Source organism: Mus musculus, chromosome 7, assembly GCF_000001635.26.
Source record: "Mus musculus strain C57BL/6J chromosome 7, GRCm38.p6 C57BL/6J".
Taxonomy (NCBI): domain Eukaryota; kingdom Metazoa; phylum Chordata; class Mammalia; order Rodentia; family Muridae; genus Mus; species Mus musculus.
In genome coordinates, this window is record NC_000073.6 from 97613508 (window position 1) to 97632118 (window position 18611).

An 18611-nucleotide genomic window follows, 5' to 3' on the forward strand; every position below is an offset into this window, starting at 1 on the left:
AGTAATGCTTATGTTTTTATATACCTAAATTAACATAATCAGGATTTGTAAAAAAAAAGGAGAAGAAGAATTAGAAGCATGGTAATTGTATATTGATTTTTGTTTGTTCTTAGCTTTTTACAAAAGTAGTGCCAACAGAATAAAAGTCTTTCATGATTTCTATATGAGATGGAAGGTTAGGTATACAATCTGGTGTCTGAGTCACCACTTGATCAGGCAGTATGAGCAGCAGCAACAGTCTTAGAATGAAAGACATGCATGCATACTGGTTTTGGAACGCCTGAGACTTACACTTCCCAGGCATTGAAGGACGAAGTTGATTCACATCATGACATGGAAATTAGCTCTCAGGGACTCACAGGCAACAGGAGAGGAGAGGGTAGTGGGCATCAAACAGACCAAAGTGATTTCTATGAAGGATTTCAGTGTAAATGTGGGAGAAATAATGGATTGGGAGTTAGACTGAATAATTCTCAGGACTCTGAGGGAAGGACAAGAAATTTAAGTGAGTTTATATAAATATTTTGGAGCTATAAATATATTTACCAGCTGCTAAGTTGGGATATTGGTTTGAGTATAGACTATGTTTAACGATTTTTTTTTTCCTGAAGTGAGAAGAAGGTCGCAGGCCTGAGGTGTAGTAACTTTAGGTTAAAAGGTAGCAGATTTGATATGTAGTTAGGTAAATCGCAAACTTCTTATGTTTGGGAAAGGAAGAGTTGAAGGTGATCTTTCCAAAATTCATAACAAGTAAAATAAAAAATCTTTGAATTCTGTCTAGAATTTTACTGTTTCGGAACTTCAAGATTTAATTTATTATGTATATAAGTACACTGTAGCTGTCTTCAGACACACCAGAAGAGGGCATCAATCCCATTACAGATGGTTGTGAGCCACCATGTGGTTGCTGGGAATTGAACTCAGGACTTCTGGAAGAGCAGTCTGTGCTCTTAACCGCTGAGCCATCTCTCCAGCCCAAGCCAAAGTCTTTTATACAGATTAGAAAGTCAAGGTTCAGGCTTAAACGTTCTGACTTCTTGCATGGGGTGGAAGAACTAGAAATGAGCCCGTGTGAGTTGGTCTGCTTGTGCTTGTCTTTGGCTTCTTGCGTTAGGTAAGCTTCACTAGGCTTTTTTCACTCCACCACTGCACTAGCAGCCTGTCACAACATTCTGTTGATTTTATTCCTAAACTATATCTCAGTTCTCAGAGCTGTGTCTGCTACCCTTAGTAGCTCAGACTACTCATCTTTGTAGATATTTTCTTGACTTTACTTCATAATTTGGCCCTGTACTCTTAAAGCAAGCAGATGAAAGCTTTTGTTTTACTATCTAGTTTCCTCTCATCAGTCATTGAGATATTTCTAAAATACAGAGCAGTCTCCTGCCTCAACTTGTAAATAAAATCAGCCTCCTTAGCTGGCTTTATAAGGCTGTCTTTATGGAAAGCCCCTGTCAGAAGTTCCATAGTCATTATTCATTGTTTTTTTTTTTTTTTTTTTTGGGGGGGGTAGCCATTTACATCTACTTTTCTTTCTATATGAAATCCTCCTAGGCCATCCTATACTTTAGGTTTTAGGGTAATTGTCTGCTTATTTGTGGCCAGCCCATCCGGAAGACTCATTCTTGTGGGCTTGCTGAGGACAAGGACTATTTTTCATTTGCTGATAGTAGACTCTCAGAAATTGTTGAATGGGTGAATGTTAAACTTTGAAGATAGCTCAAGTTAGAAGTGGTTTCAGAATAAAGCTCCTGAGAGAATGAAGGTCTTTAGTCTTAGAGTGGTCTGCACAGTATTGGTATTTAACATCATATTAGGTCAAATATATTGAAGAATGTTGCAGATTTATTTCTAAGATACTCATAGTACACCATAAAGGCAATTAACAAATACTGAGAATTCTTGTTATTGTGGCGCACGCCTTTAATCCCAGCACTCGGGAGGCAGAGGCAGGCGGATTTCTGATTTCGAGGCCAGCCTGGTCTACAAAGTGAGTTCCAGGACAGCCAGGGCTACACAGAGAAACCCTGTCTCGAAAATCAAAAAAAAAAAAAAACAAAAACAAAAACAAAAAACAAAAAAAACCACAAAACAAAAAAACCAAACTTTATTTTGTCCATCATTTTCTTCATGGATTTCTTCATTTATTTGATTATGGGAAAAAAATGTAAGTAGGATACCTGTAATTTCTTTTAGGTTGCTAGTGGGATTTGGGATTTGGGAAATACAAAATTTGGCAGGTTTATGTGTTCTGTATTTCCCTTGGATCTAATTAATATAATTAAAAAACAATAAGATTATACCTGAAGGATATTTAGAGGAACTCTGGTTGTTTGCAGTGATAACAGAGAACCTGAGGGATGATAGAGCAATCTTTTGAAGTTTCTAATGAAGAGGAGTTAAAATTACTGTCTTTAAACCAGAGAATAAGAGTCAAACCCCAGTGAGAGAAGAGAGTTCCTCTTAAAGATGCTGTCTAATGCCTAGACCTGGTTAGAGAGTGGAGCTGCTACTTTAGAAATACCTTTTTTTTCTTTACCTTTTCCATTTCTTTTTCTTTATTTTCCTCTCTCCCTCTCCCTCCTGTTTTGTTTGTGAAGGCTGGCAAACAGAAATCTGTAACATGCTATATGCTACAGAGATGTTTAGCTTACTAGGTAGGAGTTAGATTTGAAGAATAGGGTGTTTTGTTTTGTTTTGTTTTGTTTTGTTATGTTTGAAAGTTTGAACACCATTAGACCAGTTTCTAAAATGTCCACCAACCTAGTATGTATATTCTTCAATTCCTTTCTCATTGTATGAATTTATATCTTGGTCTAGAATCCAAATGTATAGCCTGAGGAACACATGAGAATTGTTAGTTGTAGAGTTAAAAGCCTTTATTTGGTGGTTATTGATTTGTTTTATTACTGTGGGTTGACCCCATAGTAATGCGCTGTACCTCTGAGCCTCGTTTCCAGTCATATTAAAACTGACCCAGATCAGTTTGGAGCAGTTTTCTGAAGCAAAGTTGAGAGCATTGACTTTGCTCTGCTCCCCTGCAAGTGCTCCTCATCCCTATACCATGTGGGGCCTACACAGTGTGGGACTTCTGTGACGTACTCTGTAATTTACAATAGGTTTCGTTTTTAATGATAGTTTGAAATACGACTATTCCCTAGTAGTGCTCAGAGAATGGTAGTCAGTTAGTCATTTTTCACTCTAATTCAGGCTAGAATCAACGTCCGTGTTTTGAGAAGTATTCAGGACCGGAGGAAGTTGTTTGTTTTTAGAATCTTAAATGTTTGTAAATGTTTTATTTTGTTGGCTAACAGTAGTTTTCCCTTCCTTTTAAGTACCAAAAGAATTGGTGGAGCTGCATTTGAAGTTAATGAGGAAGATTGGCAAATCCGTTACAGCAGACAGATGGGAAAAATACTTGATCAAGGTAACTGAAAATTACCTTTTCTGCCACTGAAATACTATCCTTGTCTGACATGAATTAGTATTTGCATTTAGTAATATTCTTTTAAAACAATTTACTAGAGTTACATAATATGACTGCACTCTATGTTATTATTGTGTGTTAAGTTTGTGTTTGGAGACAACATTATATGTATGTTTAGTTTTGGTTGTTTTGGAAAGAACAACTCTGTGACACTCAAGGCTGGCTTTGAATTTGAGATACTCCTGCTTCACCATGCCCAGCTAAGCAACAGCTTTATCATGCCTTGAACATGCTAGACAAAGAACTCTACCTTTATAGCAGTTTAAACTTTCTAAAGTTTGGATGAAAAGTTGGGCCTTTTTTTTTTTTTGTGTGTCCTGAGGTTTTTTGTTTTTTTTAAAGCTGACATCTCTGTAGCCCAAGCTGGCTTTGAACTCCCCATCTTCTTGTGTCTGTCACTGTAGTCCTGGGGTTTTTGTCACATGCCACCACTTCCACTCTCTCAGAACTTTTCACATTTTCTCTCATCGATTCTTTAAAGTCATCCTGATCAAATCAAATATGCTAAGACCCAGGGAAGTGATTTTTGTTTAAGATCACCCAGAAGTTGTAGATAGAACCTGGATTTATCACTGGTTTGAAAGAGAAAAATCTCTTAAATCAGTTAGGTCAGTAGGAGAGACTTCTAAATTATACATTGAGTTAAAAAGTAAAAACTGTAGTAACAGGACAGCTTGGGTCATCTCAGCTGCAGGATGGATCCTACTAAAAGCAAAAGCATTCCTTGTCTAGGGTGACTGAACTTTTGATCTTCCTGCCTTTACCTCTGAGTGCTGAGATTGTAGCTGTATGCCACCATGTGGTGCTGGGGACAGACTCTCAGCTCTGAGCCTGCTAGACAAACATTCTGCAAATTGACTCCACCCCCAGTCTCCCATTCAGAGTTACATCCTGATGATGAGAGCTGCATGCCTACAGAAGCCTAAGCCTATGTGTGTACTGCATTAAGTTTACATGATCTGCAGTGGGAGTGTGTGACTTCTGTAACATACTAGAGCATCGGTTCTCAACCTGTGAGTTGGAGGGCAGATGTTTACATTACCTGTCAAGTTTACAGCTGTGAAGTAGCAACAGAAATAATTTATGGTTGAAGGCCACCACACCACGAGGAACTGTATTCAAGGGTCAGAGCCTTCCTAACCGTGATCACCACTGCATTAGAGCATTAGGTTACAGTTTTAAGCTACTGAAAAGGTTTGGTTTTTGGTTTTTTTGAGACAGGGTTTCTCTGTGTAGTCCTGGCTGTCCTGGAACTCACTTTGTAGACCAGGTTGGCCTCGAACTCAGAAATCCGCCTGCCTCTGCCTCCCGAGTGCTGGGATTAAAGGCGTGCGCTACCACGTCGGGCAAAAGGTATTTTCTTGTCTGTTTTAAAAAATTTTAACCCAGCCTGTGAGATGGCTCAGTGGGCAAAGGTAGCTGCCACCAAGTCTGATGATCTGAGTTTATCCCTGGGTTCTACACAGTGGGGTGGAGTCCTGAAAGTTGTTCTCTGACCTCCCTCTCACACTGGAAACCACACAAAAATCAAACAAATAAATGTAATAGACGTTTTTAAAATATTATCATTCCTATTCTTTTTTGGGGGAGGAGGAGGATGTGTGATTCTAAGGTGCTGTGAAAAGAGGGTTCATCGTAGACAAGAGCTCTTGTTTCCCTAAGAAGGCCATACATTGGTTATCTTTGTTGCACTGTATACCACCTACAACAGTGATCTGAATCAGTTCAGGGCTCATCAGATTAGGACGTGGAAAGGTCACTTCCATCCTCTGTCAAAATGCCAACGAAAGTCAATAGGGTAGGAACATCGGCTTCCAACTCTACATATTTTAGGACTGACTTTTGGAAAAAATAAATAAATAAAAGATATATTCAACTGGGGATGTAGCTCAGTGGTTAGAGCCTGGCCCATAACAGAAGGCCCGGTTTTGATTGATTACTAGCATTGTATAAGCCTGTCATTATAGGCGCTCTAGAGCTGGAAGGGAGAGGGTCACAAGATTTCAGACTTATCCTCTACATGGAGCTAAAGGTCCCTGTGGGCTACATGAAACCCTGTCCTCAGAACAACACACACACACACACACACACACACACACACTGGAATTTTAAAAGAATAAATGCTAATAACACTAGCAGGTCAGTCAAGTGGCTCAGTAGGTGCCTGCTACCAAGTTTGAGGACCTGAGCTTTATTCCCTAGAACCACATGGTGGAAGGAGAGAACCGAGTTCTCCAAGTTGTCCTGTGACCTCCACATGTACCCTGTGGTTGGTGTGTACCCAGACATGTAACCATGCATGTACATTTGTGCGTGCACATGTGCATGCATACACAATAAATTTATTAATTTTCAATAATATAAAAGTGCTGTAAAGTTGGCTTAGTTTTTCAAAACTTTTATGTAATGGAATTTTCTGAAAGCAAAATTAGGTAAGATTTAATTGAATTGCTGAAAACATTAATCTGTCTGTGAATGATAAATAATAAATTTTTAGCTATTTCAAGTGCTTTTTAAAATACCAGTGAAATTGTTGTTTTTGCCTTTTGCAAAATGATTAATTACTGAAAAGGGTTTGGAGCTTAAGAAGAGATGTTGAGATATCAGGACACTAATTTTAACATATAATTTAAAAGAATTATAAGGAATATTAATATCTTTTATATTAAAGCCATTTTTATTTGTTTTTTGAGGCAAGGTCTCATTTTGCAGTTTAGGCTGGTCTTTAATGTGCAGTCTTTCAGCATGCTGAGATGAGAGTATAGTCTGACTGGAAAATTTTTAATTTTCTGTGTTTTATTTTTGTTTTTTGTTGTTCTGAGAACTGAGGTAGAAGTATCTTATATTCTAATCCTAGCTTTATTACTGAGACTTTAGTATCCTGAATAAGTTCATGTGTTAAATAATTCACACCGTCTGAATTGCTCTCAGGCTTTGTAATCTGTGGAAGTAGAGAGATGATTTTATAAGACTCTTTACCTCTGTGGTGTAGTTCTAGTTCAGATTTTTTGAGACAGGGTTTTTGTGTAGTCTTGGTGGGCTTAGAACTTGTTCTGTAGGCCAGGCTAGCCTATAATCAGAGATCCACCTGCTTTAGCTAGGAATTAGAGGCATGTACCACCACCAGGCCACTTCTAGTTCAACTTTTTTTAGTTGAGACATGTTCACAAACTGTAAATCCTTCCCTTCAGACTCTGCAGTTGACTGGTGTTTAGTGCATTCTCAGAGTTGAACAACCACATCATGAGTATGAAGAAACTTCATACTCTAGCAATAGTCACACTTCCCTGTATTTTATAATTTGAGTTTGCTTGTTCTGTATGTTATATTTAAATGGGATATATATATATATATATATATATATATATATATATATATCCTTTTGTGTCTGCTTTTTCTTACCAGCATTTTCTGCTACTGATATTTATTTATATTCATGGTACTGTATAGTGGCTACTACTGTGTAGTTCCAGAACATTTTCATTACTAAGGAAACTTTGTATTTCCTAAAGACTTGTGCTTTCTACGTTTATCCCTGGCAGTGACAGACTGAGTTTGTCGGGGGATTGGCTTACTCTTGACTGTTCCTGTAAGTGAGATCTTAGCACATGGCCCCCTGGGCCTGTTCTTTTTCACTTCTGTGGTGTTTCAAGTTCATCATGTTTTGGCATGTGTGGGTTTATTATTGTTTATTTCCATTGTAAGGTTAAGGAACATTTTATAGGTTTATGGTATGTGGCTAGCTTTCATCCTTTGCCCACTATGAAGAGTGCTGCTCATTGAACATTTGAATTTGGGATACACAAGTTAGTCTGTCCTTCCTTCCTTCCTTCCTTCCTTCCTTCCTTCCTTCCTTCCTTCCTTCCTTCCATTTGTTCACTTTACATCTTGACTGCTGCCCTCCCTTCCAGTAACCTCCTCCCTCAATTATTCCCCCAATCCCCGTTTCCCTTCTCCTCTGAGTGGGTAGAAGCCCACTGGTTATCTCTTCCACCCTGGCACATCAAGTCACTGCAGGACTAGACGCATCCTCTCTCACTGAGGCTAGACAAGGCAGTCCAGCTAGAAGAACATATCCCACATACAGGCAACAGCTTTTGGGATAGCCTCCCCTCCAGTCGTTGGGGGACTCACATGAAAACTGAGCTACACATCTGCTACATATATGCAGGGCTTGGAGGGTAGAGTAGGTCCAGTCTTGAGGTAGAACTATTCCCAGTTTTCTGAGAAACTGCCAAGTTGATTTCCAAAGTGGTTGTACAAGTTTGCACTCCCACCAGCAATAGAGGAGTGTTCCCCTTGCTCCACATCCTTGACAGCATGTGCTATCACTTGAGTTTTTGGCCTTAGCCATTCCATTTCTGTAAGATGGAATCTCATAGTCATTTTGATTTCCATTTCCCTGATGACTAAGGACTTTGAAACATTTCTTTAAGTGCTTCTTTGCCATTTGAGATTCTTCTGTTGTGAATTCTGTTCAGCTTTTTTATATGATTCAGGCTGATTGCCCAGTGACATTACCTACTGTGGGCTGGGCCCTCTCACATCAATCATTAATCAAGAAAATACTCCACAGGCATGCCTTCAGTCTAATTTAATTGGAGGCTCCATACTCAGTTGAGGTTCTATCTTCTGCGCTAACTCTAGCTGCGTAAACAGACTAACCAGCACGTGCCTTAAAGCCTGGCGTGTTTACTATGTGGTCCTTTACTGAAAAACGTCATTGACTTTTGATGTATATCATGCATTAGATAGAATAGTGCTCAGCATATCCACACTTATTTGTTGAATGAATGGATGAATGAGTAATTTTTAAATAACTTGGCTAAGACATAAGGATAGATCTGTATCTATGATGTTTTACAGACTGAAAAGCAACAGATTTCTCTTTATGACAATAAAATAAAAGAGAAATCTGTTGTTGTTGTTGTTTGGTTTTTCGAGACAGGGTTTCTCTGTAACTCAGGGCTGTCCTGGAACTCAGTCAGACCAGGCTGGCCTTGAACTCAGAAATCCGCCTGCCTCTGCCTCTCCAGTGCTGGAATTAAAGGTGCGTGCCACCACCGCCCGGCTCTGTTGTTTTTTTTTAAAAGGAATATTATACTTGTCCATATATTAATTTTTTTTTCTAAATCACCAAAATGGGCATACCTTATTTTATGTGCCTTGTATATAATTAATTATTTGCCAATAAATTTTACTTATGTAAAGTTACTAGTAATATCTGTTGTGTTTTGAATATGGAGCTCCACTCACAGCTTATGTGCTGAGCACCACATCCCAGCCAGTAGTACTACTTTAGAAGATTGTGGAACTTTTGTGATTTGAGACCTAACTGGTGGGTGGACATAAGCTTTGAGAGTATGTAGCCTGGCCAGATCCATGTTTCTGGCCTGCCAGATTGTGGGGAATTATAGCTGCATGTTCTGTCCACCATGCCTTTCCCTCTAATGGACTAGTTCCTAAACTATGATCCAGAATAAGTCCTTTCTCCCTTACAGTGCCTCTGTGGGTGCTCTGTCACAGTGATAAGAAAGTAGCCATTAGGGGCTGGAGAGATGGCTCAGAGGTTAGGAGCATTAACTGCTCTTCCAGAGGCCCTGAGTTCAATTCTCAGCAACCAAATAGTGGCTCACAACCATCTGTAATGGGATCTGATGCCCTCTTCTGGTGTGTCTGAAGACAGTGACAGTGTACACATATACATAAAATAAATAAATAAATCTTTTTTTTTAAATAAAAAAGAAAGAAAGAAAGTAGTCAATAAATAACATGAAAGTCCAAGTTTCACTTTGGCTCAGGTTGTATTATTAAGCCTTTCTTATTTAGTCAACACTGTGTTCTGTGAATTATTAAACATGCTACAGCCTGTTTTTGCAAATCATGTGGAATTGAAATAGGGACAAGTCTGTTGGTAGATGGTCTGTAAGTTGACGTCATGCTAAGTGACAAGCCAAGTATTTTGACCAAGTGAGTACATGCCACTTATAATATTTACTTCTAGCCTTTTGCAGATACAGTTGATTGATATCTGGTCTAAAGGGCATATAGATCATTTATAGCTCTTAGTTTTGGCTATCATAAAATTAAAGTGCTAGAAAACCACTGACTACCAGAAAACCACTGACTACCTGCTGTTAAGTGTATAGAAAGGATAAACGTTTCCATTTGTATCAAAATGGTGGCCCACTCAACTGATGTCAAACACATCAAAAGCCATCCTCATCTTTTTCAAACCCGTTGGCCCTGTAGAAACCATGATGTATTCATGTTATCGTCAACATTTTTAGACTAAACCAAGATTCAGGCATTGCCCCAGAGTTCTTTTCCCTGCATCCCAGTAATCAACCACCATTCAGTTGCTTCTGCAGTTACCATCCCTTGCCTGATCCAACCCCCCCCCACCTCACCCCACAGACATTTAACCTTGGACCACCATCCTATCCTTAAACCATTTTGTCATCTCTTCACTGATGCAAAAGATGTGTGTATGTGTGGTTTTATCCATGTGTGTGCACATGTGCAGGTATATGTGTTCACCCATGTGTACATGTATGGAGACCAGAGGAAGCTGTTGGATATCTAGCTATAACATTCTTCTGCCTAATTCCCTTGAGGCAGGAATCTTGCTGAGTCAGGAATTTTCAGCCAAGCTGGCTGGTCAGCAAACCCCTTCCTTCCTTCCTTCCTTCCTTCCTTCCTTCCTTCCTTCCTTCCTTCCTTCCTTCCTTCCTTCCTTCCTTCCTTCCTTCCTTCCTTTCTCTCCCTCCCTCCCTCCCTCCCTCCCCCTCACACACACACACACACACACCTCCCTTCTTCCCCAATTCCCCACAAATGCTAACATTATAGATTTTGGCTTTCACATGAATATGGGGGATCTGAACCCAGGTTCTCCGTCTTGCACCGCAAATGCTCTTATCCACTGAGCCATCTCTCCACCCCTGAAAGGGACTTATACACAGAAATGAAAGTGTAATTAATTGTTACCAATTTATCCTCTCACTTACACATCTACTCTGTCTTGAGCCTGCCATCTTTTCCCTAAGAGTTTCTACATATGCTTTATCTTCTGGAATGCATTCCTGCCAACTCGGGTTCCTCGCAAACTTGCTTACTTATCCCTTTTAAGCCTCAGCGTGAGTCTTACTGTCTCCTTGAGGCATTTTCCCAGGAAGATGTTCCTTAGTTTAACTCTATTGTAGAGTTTTTCCTCTGTGGACTTGGTATTAACTTGATTATGGAAACTATTGTATGTTTTGTTTTGTTTTGTTGTGCTTTGTGTTTTCAGAGACAGGGCCTCACTGTGTAGCCTCAAGCTTCTCATTGACTCTGTTGCCTAAGCCTTTCTGTGCTGAGATTATAGACGTGTGCCAGAAGGCCTGGTTCCTATTGTGTGCCTTTCATATTGAATGTTCACTGTGTACCGTTTAAACTATACTTTTTTGTATGTTATTGTACCTTTGAAATCTAAATTATCTCTGTTTTGTGTATAAGGAAATTGAATTTGAGAAACTAAATAACTTGTGTAGACCACATTGCTAAAAATGGCAGAGCCAGCATTTCACTGAAGCCTGGACTTGCTGAGTCCAGTGCTCTGATGGGCCATTGATGGAGTGCTCCTCACAGTGTCTTTCTTGTAGATTGTCTATTGAATGCTTGTTTCTTCTCACCTTTTAAGCAGTGACATTAGGTTAAACTGTCACTTAGAAAATCCCAGCTTTTTTTTTTTTAATTTATTTCTTATTCGCAGTCATTAGCTAGTTCTGTGATAGTACTTTTACCTTTCTTTGCTCTTTATTGTTTTCCTGTATTACTGCTGTAGTATGTGTTACTGTGTAATGGGATATCATTAAATTAAAAATTCTGTTTAAATACAAAGCATGTTAAGTGTCTAGCACTTACTTCCTTCCTCAGCATAGACTCAGCGAACCACACTGCTGTCACCTACTTGATGTGTCTTCTTAGTGTCTCTAAAACAGCTACACTAAGACCTACGGAGGGAGTAGACTTTGTTCAGAGATTGCCAGTACCTTAGCCTCAGTACACTTAATAAGGCACCAAGAAAGAATGTAGCAAAGAGGCTATGATCTATGATGTAGAAATAGTGTGATAAGCCCAGTGAAGAGTGAAGAAACTTACTTTGGGGTTTAGGTGTGAGAACTTTTTCTTCCTCTTCCTCTTCCTCCTCCTCCTCTACCCCCCTCCCCATTTCCCTTTCCCTTTGTGGAAGGTAGAATTAACAGATCTCACTAAGTTATAGTAGGAGAGGTACTCAGGGACTCAGTGTACCTAAGGCATTGGGTTGTTTCTTCTCTTAGACTGGCTAACATACATTGCCCACTGTTATCTAGAGTGGAAGAGAACCCACAAATGTAGTCTTGTTACTTTTTACTTTTAAGGTAGAATTATCCTTCTAAAAATTAAAGTGATCAACTAAATTTAAGCTAGATGTTCTGCTAAGATCTTGACTCCTTGGTTGGATAAGCCTTGTCCTCAAGATTCACATTGCTTTCACTTGGCAAGCCGCAAAGAAATTTGTCATTGAATCTCATATATCCATGCAACTCTTCTGTTTCCTTTGGTTGTTAATGATTTTATATAACCTTGATGGTAGGTGACAAATATCACTCTGTACTAAGTTTAGCATCTGTGCATCTTACTTTCCTATTGCCATGTTCCTTCAAAAGTAACAGGGAAAGCGATTTTAAAAGAAGCTATCCAGGCTAGGTGTGGTGGTTCACACCTTTAATTGCAGCACTTGGGAAGCTGGGTGAATCTGAGTTTGAGGCCGTTCTGGTCTAAAGAGTTGAGTTCCGGGATAGTCAGGTACAGAGAAACCCTGCCTAGAAAAACTAAATAAATAAGTCAGTTAAGACAAGCAGATGACAATTTCTTATTGCTATTTTTATTAGGTTCTATGATCTTTTTGTATATTTTGCATGATTGACTGATTGATTATTATGTTGGGGGTTTTTTGTTTGTTTTTTGAGACAGGGTTTCTCTTTGTAGTCCTGGCTGTCCTGAAACTCACTCTGTAGTTTCACTCTGAGTTGTTTCAAACTCAGAGATCCCCTGACTCTGCTTCCTAAATGCTGAGATTAAAGGTGTGCACCACCACTGCGCAGCTAGATAATTTTTTTAAAGAAAAAGAATGTAATTGTTGATTTTTAAGACATATTTGATTTCAAGAAGTGTTATGCCACAATTGTGCTTCTTAGACAATGAGCAAATAAATAATAAGTAAATTATTTTACTTACAGACTTTTATACACGAAAGATCATGAAGTAGAAAATAACTCAATTTGGGCCAGTAAGGTGCTTTGGTGGATAAATGCACTTGACAGCAAGCATGGCGATCCTGACTGTGCCCCCTAGGACTCACATAGTGGGAAGGGAAAATCAACTCCCATGAATTATCCTCTGACCTCTGTCTGTGTTCTGGGGCATGCCTATAGACCAGTAACAACGGAATAAAGAATAACCCACTCCTCAACAAGATGTAACCTCATTGCTTATCTCCCCAGATAAAGGAGAAGCTACAAATCATGGTGTGTGGTTATATTCCTAGCAGTGGGGATGCTGAGGCAGGAGGATTATGAGTTCTAGGCCAGCCTGGGCTATTTAATGAGACTTTGTCTCAAAAAACAACAACAACAACAAAAAGAGAAAGGAAAGACAAAAGGCAATTTTTGGTACTCAGAGAAATCCTTTGAAAGTAAATAAATTTGGTAGCACACTAATTTCAGAACGTGCCATTGCTCCATTACCTTCCTCCTTCCCCGACACTTACTGCTCCCACCCTACCGGTCTCCCGTGCTGGGGACCAGCAAGGTTTGTCCACTACTCAGGTGCACAACCACTGAGTTACACTTGTAGCCCTGGCTTGTGTATTCACTGGAAGCTGCCATCAATTATGAATTCACAAGGGACATTTTTTATCATTTGATAATTTGATCATATTTGATAAGAATTGGATGTTTACAGACATATTTCTCTAAGTGAAATAAGACTTATTTTTTGAGCTCTTCTCACTTTGGAGGGAATAATGTTGCTATGAACATTTGTACTTGCCATTTTATATGAACATATATTGACATTTATCTGTTTTATACCCAGAAATGAAAGGGTCATATAGTTATTTCTTTGTTTAACCTTTTGAGAAACTACTGAATGTCTTTTCATAGTCATTAGACCATTTTTACATTCCCATTGTCAATGTAAAAACCACAGCTCTTTGACTTCTATACAGGAAATTTTAAGGAGAATTAAGAGATAGCTTGTTCTGGAGAAATTGTGAGTAGCCATAGGCCAGGATACAGATTTAGGTTACTCCAAATTTCATGTTCCATCATGGAAGCCATTTCACAGGGTTTTTATAGTTTTATACAAAGAATGGCATAATTCAATGCCATTGAATGTTAAAATACATTGGTGGGTACACCAGAGTGCTGTGTACAGAGAGAAGGGTGAGCTATTTTATAGGCCCAAGGTGCTATCTGGTAACATTCTTAACTCTTGATTGGTAGGAGCCAGTGATCTGATAGGTTATCTCGAGGTGTTAATTCAGATATAGATTGGGGTAAGGAACGGCTGTTCGAGAAGGGAAACACTAGCCCAAGAGGAAGTAGTTAGCCTGTGATCCTACCAAACTCTAGTCTCTCCTCAGTACTGAAGTGCCGATGGGTCAGTCAGTCAGTTTCTGCAGACACAGATGTTTCTTCTGGGGGTTCTTGTTCACAGCCAGCAAAGCATCTTTTCAGGACTTGTACTTTTTCCACAGTGAGATAATTGCTGCTGTGTTTGAGAATTTACCTTTGGCACCATGCTATTGTGTAGGTGATGCCATTTAGTTCAACACCACATTCCAGGTCGTATACAGGTGACTTCCCATAGTGCTCTGAGTGACAGGTAGAGGGTGCAGAGCAACCAGTGAAGCCAGGTTTGTCAGTGCTCCAGCATGAGTGCCCAGTCCAGTGAGCACACAGTGCTCACAGTGCACAGCATCCGCTCATGCTTGGAACCTTCAAGAACACTGTTTATTCTTTGTTCATGAGATTGTACCTCATCCCTGTGAGACTTTCCTCATCACTGTGCGCTCACACCCAGTAGAAGCAACCTGAGGGAAGTTTTGGCTGACACTTTCAGGGGGTTCTAGTCCATCATGTAAGGAAGGCATGGCAGTACAGGTGGCTCAATTGTTGTTGCAGGAGCAGAAGTCTGGCTAGTCTTCTAGCGGACAAGAAACAGAAAATGTCCCAAAGGTTTCACACAGTGCCTCCCGGTGAGAACCAAGTGTTCACATGCGTGGACTTTTAGGGAATATTTTAGTATTACACATATTAATATCAGAAAGAACTCTGGATTTGTAATGAGAAAACAGCTGAGTCTCTTAATTCCAAAAATGTGTAAGTTAACTACCCACTAAATGAAATGTAATTATTACTAAATGAAACTGTCTGAATGTCCTCAGCATATTATTGCTGGAACCCAATAGTGTGTGTATAACACTAACTTACCAAAGAAAAAGCACCATAACTTTAGATAACATTTTTTTCCCTTCGGTAGCATTTATTTCTTCACAAATGTACTTGAATTTGACCTATATTATTTATGCTTCTGGATATAGTATTGGCACATTGTACTTTCTTTAGATTTCCGCAGAAGTCCTGTGTGATTTCAGATGGCTCAATGGCTCTTTTATAATAATGTACCTAATATACTTTTATAGCGAGTCATGTTATGGCTGGAAAATTTTCCTATAGCAAGAGTGCTCCTGTAGGTAACTTCAGTATCATGTTTCTCCCATTTGGTTATTGGAAGTTTGCAGTACCTTGTTAGGATCACTTGATTATTACCTATCATTAACACTCAAAAGGTATTGCACTACACTATCAGTATTTGGAAGAATGTATTCTACTTAATACCACATATACAGAGTAACTCAGAATGAATTCAATAATGTAAGACCTAAATCTGTAAAACTCTTAGAGGAAATCTTTGTGATCTTATATTTAAACTTTATATTTCCAGATATGACACTAAAAGTATACGTAACAACAGGAAAGACTAGATAGATTTATTAGATGAAAATCTTTTGTACATTAAAGGACATTATAAAGAAAATCAGAAGAGCCTGTAGAATAAGGTAGTTCATGCTGCAAATTGTGTAAGTGCAGCCCTAGAAAGTTTATTATCCAGAATATATTTAGAACTCCTGGGCTGGAAAGATGATGGCTTAATGTTAAGAGCACTGGCTGCTGATGTTCAGTTCTCAGCACCCACATGGCAGCTCTCAGCTATCTGTTACTCTAGTTCCAGAGGATCTGACACCCTCACACAGACATTTGTGCCATATTTTATGTGGCAAGACACCAAATAAAATAAAAATAAATACCCACCCAAAAAGCAAAACAACTCCTAGGTGCTCAGGAGATGGGTCAGTGGTTAAGTACTATCCAGTAAGTTTGAAAACCTTAGTTTAGATCCCCAGAAGCCACAGAAAGGTGGTTGTGGCAGCCTGCCTGTAATTCTGGCCTTGGTGACAAAATTCCTAGATAAGCTGGCTAGTCATACTAGCCATATCAGCAGGCTCTGGATTTGATTGAGAGACCCTGCACAAGCTTAAGATGATTCCTAGCAACAACCTCGGTCAGGCTTTGACATGCACTCAGCATGCATGGAAACGACCTAGATTTGATTTCAGGTACCTACATGGTGTCTCACAACCATCCAAGTCAGTTTCTGGGGATCTGACATCCTCTTCTAACCTCCACAGGCAGTCGGCATACACATGATTCACATACACATAGATAGCAGTCATTATGTAAAAGAAATCTTTAAAACATTAAAGGTTGGGGTGCGCTCTTAAAACTCAACAAAGAAAAGACGCTCATTCAGTAATAGATCTCTGGGTGTTTAGGATGTAGCTCAGCCAGTAGAATGGGGCATAGTGTATGTGAAGCTCTGGTTTGGAACACTGATAAACCAAAGTACACTCCTGTAGTACTTTGGAAGAGGCAGGAGGATCAGTTCAGGTTAAGTTACATAGTAATTTTGAGGTGAGTCTTGGTTTCATGAGACTGTCTCTAAAGTAGGTGACAAGCTTACCTCGGTCCTATAACATGAGAGGAGAATTTAATGGTTAAAGAATGTTCTGTAGTCTCTCACTGCCAATATGGCTTTCCAGCACTGGGATTATAAGCACACCTAGCTTTGCCATGGCTGTTAGTATCTGACACACAGTTAATGCTTTCAGAGCTGACACTTTTCTAACTGAGCCGTTTTCCTGGCCCAAGAAATGTTTAGAAAATGAAAAGTAGTAATGGGTACTCAAAATCCTAAATAAAATTAATAATAATTGTGGGTTAAAAGGATTAAAATAGTAAATTTTATTTTAAATATTTATTACACATAAAATAAACTTAATATATGTATATAAATATCCACAGTAAATAAAATTTAATGCAATGGGTTTCTCTAGATTTAGCAAGAACCTTAGCTTCAACATTTTCACTGTTGGTACCAGTAAGAGCCAGAGAGGGTGCCAACGGTTATCACCAAGTCCAGTGATCTGGCTGAAGCAGAGAACTGACTCCTGAAAGTTGTCCTTTGACCTTAAGATGCATGCTGTAATGCATGTGTACACTTGTGCGCACACACACAAACACAGATAATACCACCTGTAAAGACATAATTGCTCTCGGAGATAAGAATGGTTGGGAAGAGCAGAGGATTGGCAGAATGGGAGGGGCGTGGAAGAGGATTATGGAGAGGTGAATTAAATCACAGTAACTTGCCCAGTCTACAGTAAAGCAATGAGTATAAATTTAGTTTGGGGGTTGGAGAGGTAACTCAGCCATTAAGAAGAGCACTTGCTGCTCTTTTGGAGGACCCAAGGTTGGTTCCTAGCATCACATAGTTGCTCAAAACTGGCTGTAGCTCCAATTCCAGAGCATCTGACACTATGTTATTTGGCCTTCGTGGGCACTGCATAGATATGGCACACATGTATTCTTGCAGGAAAAATACTCATATGCATAAAATAAAACAGAAAAAACAAATTAAAAATTATAAAAATATACATTATATAAATGTATAAAAACATAATGAAATTTGTTGTCATATTAATATAGGCTATTTAGATTCAAAATTTACTGTGATATTAAACATAACATTAGAAGTGGTTCAGCAAAATATATGCTTACTCCCCAGAAAATGAAAATGGGAAATTAAAATGAATCTATCACTAACAATGGTATTTACCTCTTAAACCTGTTCCATACACATGACTGAAGCTAGTGTTGGTAAACAATATTTACCTACATTTTGAAGTTTTATTAGCATACTATTTTTTTTACTAGTTCTTTTAACTCCTTCTTGTGTTCTAATTGATTCTTCTTATGGCTTTCTAGAATTCTTTTCAGGTTTGCATATATATAATGGAGGCATGACTCAGCGAGTATGTGATTGGCACATTCCTTGTCTTTTATTTGCCCCAAACCTCCATTTACAGAAGAAGAACCTGCAAATCCAAGTCGAACAGGTGATTGACTCAACAAAATCACCCTGCTGGTAGGGAGAGGCAAGATTTGAAACTCAAGCTATGTGATTTTAAACTTTCATGTAAGTTAAACCCTCAATCAGTAGACAGAAAAAAAGTGATAAAAAATCAGGGCAGTAATTAGTGAAATGGGGCATAAAAGAAGGCTACAAAGATCAGTTAAAACAAAGTCGTGTGTGTGTGTGTGTGTGTGTGTGTGTGTGTGTGTGTGTGTGTGCGTGTGCGTGTGTGTGTGCGTGCGCGCGCGCGCGCGCCGTTATTGTATGGGTGCCAACATAGGTCACATCATATGACTTGGAGCTCTCCTATCTCTGTCTTTTTCTCACACACGTGTGACTTGTGTGCATACATGTGTGTGCACACATACACATGTACTCTCATAAATAAGGAAAAGCAATTTTTATACAGTCTGGCCAATCCTTTTGATCACAATGCAACTGATTCACAAATGCCACTACCTGAAGAAACCCTTTGTTAGGTCACTCTTCCTCCATTGGTTGTATTGGTATATCCATTCTGTATTCTTGAATTTGTAGATTATTTATTGATGGATTGATTGAT

General features: G+C 39.1%; 1 protein-coding gene and 1 long non-coding RNA gene across 3 annotated transcripts in view; one reads left to right on the forward strand and one right to left on the reverse strand.

Moving 5' to 3' along the window:
• Nucleotides 1–18611, forward strand: part of Rsf1 (remodeling and spacing factor 1) — a 112913-nt gene that overhangs the window by 33638 nt on the left and 60664 nt on the right. For both annotated transcript variants that reach the window (XM_011241735.3, NM_001081267.2), the window contains exon 2: nucleotides 3336–3427. In XM_011241735.3, coding sequence (XP_011240037.1) covers nucleotides 3336–3427 — 92 coding nt within the window. The remainder of the gene's footprint in view (nucleotides 1–3335; nucleotides 3428–18611) is intronic.
• The window catches only part of Rsf1os1 (remodeling and spacing factor 1, opposite strand 1), a 46764-nt gene that overhangs the window by 15159 nt on the left and 12994 nt on the right, over nucleotides 1–18611 (reverse strand). The window lies entirely within an intron of this gene.